The 9,310-nt window shown below is 33.9% G+C and overlaps 1 protein-coding gene across 2 annotated transcripts in view; it reads right to left on the bottom strand.

The window, feature by feature from the left end:
- Positions 1 to 1,437: 1,437 nt before the first annotated feature.
- The window catches only part of LOC132741549 (uncharacterized), a 71,912-nt gene continuing 64,039 nt past the window's right edge, over positions 1,438 to 9,310 (bottom strand). For both annotated transcript variants that reach the window (XM_060729740.1, XM_060729741.1), the window contains 5 exons: positions 7,027 to 8,043; positions 6,071 to 6,180; positions 4,916 to 5,110; positions 4,066 to 4,225; positions 1,438 to 3,095 (listed from right to left, as the gene is read on the bottom strand). In XM_060729740.1, the coding sequence (XP_060585723.1) occupies positions 2,998 to 3,095; positions 4,066 to 4,225; positions 4,916 to 5,110; positions 6,071 to 6,180; positions 7,027 to 8,043 (1,580 nt within the window). In that variant the 3' untranslated portion in view covers positions 1,438 to 2,997. The remainder of the gene's footprint in view (positions 3,096 to 4,065; positions 4,226 to 4,915; positions 5,111 to 6,070; positions 6,181 to 7,026; positions 8,044 to 9,310) is intronic.

The following is a 9,310-nucleotide window of genomic DNA, read 5'->3' as shown; positions in this document are numbered from 1 at the left end:
AGCTAACTTTAGAAATTGTAACAATATCTATTAAGTGCTTAGTGTATCGTACATATACATATAAAAATACTCATTGTTTTGAAAAATATCTAGATGTACTTCCATTTGACATAGGCAAAATATTATGTAAATTTAGAACAATGAATCACCTATTACCAATTGAAAAAGGCAGACATTTGGCAATTGATCATGATAATAAGTTCTGTTCCTTATGTCCGTATCAAGCTATTGGTGATAAATTGAATGGTCGTACTTTAATGACATTAGACGTAAATCTCTTCTTCCCAGTTTCATATTCATCCCAATAGTTTTAAACTTGACAGATTAATGAAAAGTTGTCATAAAAAAATACTAAAACTATCTTACTAACTTTATTTTGTTTAAACATTATGTAAAAATTTAGATCTTCATTTCCACTTGTTACAGTATTGAATTCAGTAGTTGAAACGAACGATATGGTCTCCTTTTTCATTATTTAGCTTGTCATAACTGTATTCTCTTATTGATATTATTTGATTTTTTAACTGTTATTTTCTGTTCATTTGTGTATTATTAGCAGAGGGAACAATAAAAAACAATTCTTTCTTAGATTGATAACGTTTTACTGGGGTTAATTAGGTTTGGCAGTTTTTTGTCTATCGCTATATAATAACATTAAATATTCCAGATAATTGGAAATACATGTAGTATAAGATTGACAATTACATGTATATAGATTAAAATATTATATCTGTCTAAAGCCCATATGGCTGATTTTACTCCGGACAGTCGGAAGTGACATAAATTCAATTGCTCCGGATATCGGAAGCTTAATATGTTTATCAGATATAATCAAAGTAGCAATTATACATAAAAATAAGTCATTCGAAACAAAGAAAATTGAATAACGATATGTCAGATTATTGCATTATGGTAGCCATTTTGTTCTACAAAAAACCATTTGCATCGGATGGAAAAAGAGAAAATCATGAATGACTGCTTATAATATAAGCATTTCAAAACTTTGAATATGACGTGAACATAAACATGATATTCACAAACAATCTAAAACATGCATTCAAAAATTATAAGTTTTTAAACTAAACTAAACTCAAAACAAAATTTTAAAAACATAACCTGACTTTTGAAGGGAGATGAATAGTATAAAATATGAAAACTTAATGACATACCAGGGTTGTCTCTCTTTCTAATAAACTGCATTTATGAAATACGAGATTTCGTATAAAGCTTATTATAACCAGTTGCATATAACATGCTTTAGTTTAAGAAAAACTGTAACTGAAACTAAAGTATATTTTGCGCCTTTTTATGTTTCTTCATATTTATTATTCTTTAGAATAGAATCTTCGGTAATCAACTCTCAAAAGCTGTCATGATATATACATGTACATGTATGTGTAAATTACTTATTACATAGCAAGATGACGTGGCTTGCTATTCTTTTAACTTTAGAGATTCTACATTCAAATACATAACAGTTACACTAATTTATTTATTACTTGCAATCTCGGGAGAGTATCCATACAGTTCGAGATATATGTATGCTATAAAACATGAATAAAAGTTTCTACCATACCATACACTGACATTGTAATACATATACATTTACTTTCGAAGCTATGTCAATTTGCAACGTCTTTTTAGACACTTCGATGAACAAGAAATTATTAATGCCATATGACACAAACCATTGGAACAAATAAAACAACTGTTACTTTTAAGATATACATTTTAACATATCAAATGCTTCAAATTTTAGTATATGATTGGAAAATCACAAATTAATAGCCTTTACTTTTTTCATTTCATTTTTTAAAATTTCTTTTTAGTTTGTATATAATTATCGTGTTACTTCAACAATTATATATTTAAAGATATACAATGTATTAATAATACATCTGTCACGGGGTGAAATATTTCTAGTACTCAGTAAGTACAGAGACCAATATTGGGCGTAGTTTCGATGATAATTTAATTATGAATAAAACGGTCTAAAAAGATAACAATATAAATATATCCTATAAATATAATTCATATAGAACAAAATACAAACCGTTTTCAGTTTTAAGGTAATAGTGACCCTGACCTTTGACCTTGTGACCCAAAAATCAATAGGGGTCATGTATTGGACATGGCTGTTCATCCTAAAAAATTGTACAGCTGTAGGTTGATTAATACTTATGTTATTGAGAGGAAACTGTTTTTAGGTTTAAGGTAATAGTGACTTTGACCTTGTGACCCAAAAATCAGTAGGGGTCTTCTTAACAATATGGACAATCATCCTATGAAGTTTGAATATTGTAGGCCAAATGGAACTTAAGTTATGCTCCGGAAACCAAATTGCTAACTACAGACAGACAGACGGACGGACGGACGCCAGGGGGTATACCATAATATGTTCGAAATTCTTTCGGGCATATAAAAAGCAATTTCCTCTTTCTGAAAAGAATGTTCCTGGAAAAATAGCATATGATTTACAGTGTATCAACAAAGAAAGGTATTTGAGCCGTGTCACGACAAAACCAACATAATGGGTTTGCGACCAGCATGGATCCAGACCAGCCTGCGCATCCGCGCAGTCTGATCAGGATCCATGCTGTTCGCTAACAAACTCTATTACAAATAGAGAAACTGATAGCGAACAGCATGGATCCTGATCAGACTGCGCGGATGCGCAGGCTGATCTGGATTCATGCTGGTCGCAAACGCACTATGTTGGTTTTGTCGTGACGCGGCTCATTTGTGCTAAATGATAAATGACAGATTTACAAAGTAAATTGAATAACATAACATAGAAGTAAAAAAGAATAATTACAATTAAAAAATTCCAGTTTCAACATTTTAAAATGTCTAGATAAGTTTAAAATTGTATTTACACGTATCATCTAGCAACCATTCTGTATTGTTTATCATAAAAAGTTCTTTTTTAATCATATCACAACAGCTGTTTATTGTATTTAGTCGTATATGAACTTATGTTCTTATAAAACATCCTTCTTATTTTGTAATGTCGAGAGCACAGCAGAAGAATTTTACATTATTCAATGCACTGTCATCATCTTTACCTTGTGGCTCTTCTACTTTCGTTCTCATACCTAAATTAATACATTTAAAAAAATCATGTTTACGTGTATAAGGTTATTAAATATATACAATACAAGTAAGCCCATCACTGACAGTCTGTCTTTAATTCACTGATCATTTTGTGTATTAAACTGATAGACTTATATTGTTCAGAATTGAAAGTGATTATTTGCTGCGGTCTAGTTGTCCCATTTTTCCCTATTTTTATGGACAAGTTTTGTCATAATTTCCAAATTTGTCAACATTTTATTTAGCATTATGTATTACCTTTTGTATTGATGGACCTTCTCATATTATTATTTTTGCTGAGAATCAATTTCGTATTATTGTGACAGACAATCTTACCATCTAGTCTTAAATTATTAATTTCACATTGTTCTGTTCTGTTCTTGACTCTCAGACTCTTACTGTCCTAATAATTGAGCCGCGCCATGACAAAACCAACATAATGGGTTTGCGACCAGCAAACCGTATAACAAGTAGAGAAACTGATAGCGAACAGCATGGATCCAGACCGGTCTGGATCCATGCTGGTCGCAAACTCATTATGTTGGTTTTGCCATGGCGCGGCTCATATAACTTATTTGCTGTTATTTGTCATGACAGACTTTGTCATGCTGTATATTTTTAAACGACAGATTTCATACTTCACGAACTGTCTCATACTGGTAAGTTTTGTTAGGAGAAATGCTATACTATTACTATCTTTTTGCACCGGGCTACTGTGTCATTTTGTCACATTTTGACGATTGAATATCCAATGTAACTTCAGGCTTCACATGATGCTTACATGTAATTAAAACGTAACAGTGGTTGGTCTTTATAAAACAAAAGAACTCTATGAAAATTTACGAACCATTCGTATTTAATAGTTTTCTATATAACTTTACTTAACATACTTTCGAATGACCGCCTGTGTGTTTTTTTTAAATACGTAACGGTTTCGATAATACATTGACAAAAAGATCTAACTGTACAAACCACATATAGCCGATCCAGGCGAGCAACTTTCACTCTCCTCCCAATATTCCCCCCAAGGCTCACCCTTACCAGGAAATATCTCTAGCGGTATCTCCTTGGTGGTTTTCATTATATCTTGACATTTAAATGTGGCAAACGATGCGCCAATATCAATATCATGCTGTAAGTAGTAAAAGAGATCAAAATTACATGTGTACTAGTATATACATATAGATATATGAAAATTTGATTTTAAGAGAGTATAAAATGTGAAGAAATAATTAAATTAATTTTAAACACAATCTGCATATAATCTGCGAAATTCTGCAATGGAAATTTCTTACAGTATCCTGTCTTTAACATAAACACAGGGTTTGGAGCCCCATTTGAATCTCAAAATTAAGCATCGGTAAAAATATGAGTGTATGTGAATTTACTCTGATGCCAGATATAACAACAAATGTGACGGAGATAACAGGTCAATCACAGTTTTAAAACTTTTATATCAAATTCAATTTTTTTAAGAAAATCAAAATGCGATTCTATCCTTCTGACTTGTAAATCTACTCATTTTGTATTGAATTTTAAGGCAGTCTTTGTCGAGATATTGTTTCCGTTGTGTGTTCTTGTATACCCAGAACATGCAATGCGTATGAAGAAAATGTCGCTAAAAGGACCAAATTGTAGAAATATTTCAAATATATCAAGTAGTTAATCACATAAGCTTCGATTTGAATAACAATCCTTTAGTATTTTGCTTCGCTGTGTTTTGAGATGCAGTGTCATGAAATGAAATTAAATGAATATGCTAAATAATGCTATATGTACAAAGTTATTTTTATAGAAATGAGCTTTTTTTTAACTCTTATACCATTTGAAGACGAAATCGAGTTAGGAAAGTGGCAGTTTGTCCAGCTTTAGGACACAATTTATCTCTTCTGTAGGAGCCCCATTTGCTCTCCCACGACGTAATTGTCAATCCGGTGGGTTTTCCGAACCTGTCGGCACAGATCAATCTTATAGCATTAAGTCCAGTGTCATCTGCGTTGCCTTGATTTGGTTCGATCTGCAAAACATTAATAATAAATAACATGACTACACTTATATCACATATATGTACTCGTAATTTCACGTGGTCAAAAACAAAGTAACAAAATAACCGTTTATTGTATCATAGTTTGGAGACCTTTCTGTTGAAAATGTGTCAGGGTTAAATCGTATACATATACATGCACAGTGCGTTAACTGGAGTGCGGGTATTAGTTACCCGCACTCCAGAGCATGCCCATTGATTGACTCATTTTTGCTGGGGTTTACATATTGTGACGGCAGAGAAAGGGAAAGCGACAGAAATGTCATATTTAGATGTTTGTTCATTGGTTCATTTTTGCCGGGGTTTCATATTGTGACAATAGGGAACGTGCTTTTATGTTTGACTATGATACAAAAGAGAAAGAACACCAAAACACTCGGCAATCTGAGTAATACTCGGGGGCTACGCCCCCTCGTACAAATCAGATAGCCTCGTGTTTCGGTGCTCTTTCTATTACTTAACAACCAGATCGTTTCTAGAATGTTTCGTCGCTTAAAGGAACTCCACTGAGGTAAAACATAAAGTTTTAGTTTCTTATATAGATAAGCTGGGACACTTACAGCAATAACATATGCAAAAGATAATTAAGAAATATGCTAAGAAATAAATTGAAAATCGTGTGTTTGTGCTATTCTTAGCACGATTTGAGAGAAACGCTTTTCAATTTTGGGTCATTTTTCACGATTAAAATAACTATTTTGGAAAAACGGAGTAATTAAGCGAATGATCTGAAATTTTGCACACAAGTTATTAGTGTCTAGACCATCATCCAATGAAATATTAATCTCGAAAATTAATTTTAGTCCAGTCATGTCCAAAATCCTAAGCGGAGTCCCTTTAATAAAGTTGTTGTTGTTATTATTATAAGTTGTTTATCTAGTTACACAATCATATTATACCTGGCTCATTTACGCTTTTATTTCTGCGACTTACTTTTAGATTATAACCTATGGCATATTGTCTGTCTGGGCAGAATTCAGCATGTCCCCATTCACCGTAAGAACCGCCTTCAACTCTCAGAGTCTTGTTCACGTTCCACATCACTGTCAATTATTTGTTAGAAGAAAGTAATTACATTTTTAACAAAAATGTTCAAAGCTTAACCATCTTAAGTACATGGTACAACACATGTTACAGTATTTGTTCTCATAGTAAAATGTAGGTTTTCAAACTGTCTAAATTTCACTTACGCAATATGTACGATAGATGTAATAAATCAGTTCATGAAAATTGAGCCGCGCCACGACAAAACCAACATAATGGGTTTGCGACCAGCATGGATCCAGACCAGCCTGCGCATCCGCGCAGTCTGATCAGGATCCATGCTGTTCGCTTATAAACCCTATAAGAAGTAGAGAAACTGATAGCGAACAGCATGGATCCTGATCAGACTGCGCGGATGCGCAGGCTAGTCTGGATTCATGCTGGTCCTGGTAAATGTGGAATCGCTTAGATTAACAAAACTGATTTGGTTTGTTTGGGTTTTACGTCACAAAGACATAGCATAGGCCATACGACTTCAAATGCCCTTCCGAGCATTATTTCAGGCACGAACGGGTATCTGAGAAGAACCGCCGACGTTCCGAAAGCTAGCTGGATAGCTTCCTCACATGAAAGAATTCAAAGTCCCTGTCGGATTTCTCACCCACAACGGTAAGGTAAACGACCTAAACCACTCGGCCAGGGACGCCCCTAGGGGTAAAATAAGTACAGTTATGTCAAATATGGAATGCATTAACTTCTGGTGATTAGTTTTATAACTGAACGCAAGATTAAGGTCAGTCATTTAGCCTATTTTTTGCCGAAAAAAACTTTTAAAATGAGCACATTAAAATAATTGTGATAAAACATATACAAGTAATAAGATAATCATTTTATAAGCAATTTACCTGTTTTATTATATGGATCAGGAAATGAAAGCTCTGGATTGTTTTCTGCTCTGTATCGTCTGTAATCCTCCTTATACTTAATGATGTTAAACCGAATTGTTTCATAATCAATTCCAAGTGAAGCAACATATTCTGGTACAAACAGATCCTCAATATCTTTTAAGATAATTTTAGAAGGAACAGGGTTATCTTTCACCTCGGAAGCCCAAGTTAGTGCGTCTCCATTTGAAGGCGGGGCTGCTCCAACAGTTTTGGTGTGGGTTTCTACTCTCTCCGAGAACTCTTGTGCAGCTTGTCGCTGACTTGTTTCTAAACTAAACCCAGCACCAATACTTACCTTACCAGTAAAAGATGCACGGGCACTAGCACTGTATTGAGTCTCCTTAATAGACTGGTAGTCGCTTAAAGACATTTCATACTCATTTGAAAATCTGGCACCAAACGTGACCTCTGATAAAAAGTGTGTACCGAACCTATCCATAAACTCAATGTATGTTGTAATAGAGTCAGAAGCATCAAGTTTGCTCAGCCAAATGAGGAAATCATCATCAAATGATGGTGGCATTTGTTTGCGCAGCTTCACAAAGTAATAGTCACAAGTAGCCGAAGATATTATGTAAACGGACTTCTTTCTCTCCAATGTAGAGGTCATTTTTCTATATCCAAAACTTGAAGAAAACGCAAAAGCCTTATAACCTACACTAACTTCTGTCATTGTCGATAAAACATCTTGTAATTCTTTCCTAGTTTCCAGCACCGTTGAGGAAAACGAGGTTACACATGAGACACTAGCAACTGCGATATATCCATTAGGTAAAGCAAATCTACAGTCTGCCGTTTGCTGCATATTAGAATAGTCAGATTTGAAAATAGGATGAGTAAACCCTGGGTCACGTGAGTCTGCCAGCGGAAAGCCCCGATAAATGTCATATCCAAAGAAGGCATAATCAATGTTAGGGAACGACACTTTTGCCTCTATACCAGTGCAATCTCTTATCTTATGATCAATCATTATTCCTGAAAAAACGATTGCTAGTACATATATATGTAAAATATTTTATGGATCATAAACGCTAAATCACAAAAATTACTGACGCGTGTTATTTGATGTTTATACCATCTTTAGCAGATAAAGGAGAATATAATGTTGGTGAATTCAGTACGTACACAGGAACTTGAAATTCTTTCAATATTAATGATTATATCCAAAATATGTCCCCTATACAGTTTAAATAAAAACAAGGAATGAAACGCCTTTTCCCCACCCCAACATAATTTACGCCGAACAATCAAAATAATCTAACGGGCCATTTCGATAAACAATACATAAATGCATCAAATACCAACGATAACTTTTTAAAATCGCGTATAGCTGTGGATGAATAATTCAACATTTTCTGATTATTTCCCGCGATCTGAGTTTGTCGCCGACTCCATTCCGTGACGTCATTCGAGGAGAATAATATTTATTAAAATTATTTTTAATAAGTTCAAAAGAAATTATGTTTTACAATATGCAGTCGAACAAAACTCCAGATTATCTCTCATCATTAATACCAAATCCAGATCAATCCCGATACAGCTTACGAAACTCTGAAGATATCAGAGGAATTACATCAAGGACTACTCTTCTTGCCATTAGTTATTCGTGATTGGAACAACTTGCCTGTTATAATAAGAAACAGCCCTACAATATCGTCATTTAAAACTGTCTTAAACAAGGACAGAAAATATACACCAAAATACAGGTAGTCGTAAACTACAGGTCCTTCACACTCGGCTTCGAACGAACTGCAGCGCATTAAATCACCGCCTGTTTTTAAAAAAACCTTTCTCTTACCCCTTTGTGTAATTGTGGGCAAATTGAAACTACCCAACATTTCTTTTTCGAGTGCTGTGCGTACGATGCCGTCCACAGAACACTCCTCCTTAACTTATAAACCTTCATAAACCTCACTATGGTGACAGCTACTTGTAGTTATTAATCTATTATATATATAGAGGATATTGAATGAGTGTAAGTTCAATACTGAATTTATTGCACGAGTTGAATAAAATTATATTATGCGAGCCTCTGGCGAGCATAATATTATTTTATTCAACGAGTGCAATAAATTCAGTATTGAAATTACACGAATTTAATATTCTATTTATCGCATAACCCAAAACAAAGACCGTTTAAAGTGAAATAAGAGTCATTTTTCATTGTCGCGACTATAGTATAACGCTAACATTTAGCGCGTCTTTACACTATGTTTGTATAACGCTAATGACGTCACGTCAA

This window comes from Ruditapes philippinarum, unplaced genomic scaffold, assembly GCF_026571515.1.
Source record: "Ruditapes philippinarum isolate M1 unplaced genomic scaffold, ASM2657151v2 ctg913_1_1_1_1, whole genome shotgun sequence".
NCBI classification, from domain to species: domain Eukaryota; kingdom Metazoa; phylum Mollusca; class Bivalvia; order Venerida; family Veneridae; genus Ruditapes; species Ruditapes philippinarum.
The sequence above is the reverse complement of the archived record's forward strand: the minus strand, read 5'-3'. Positions and strand labels throughout refer to the sequence as shown.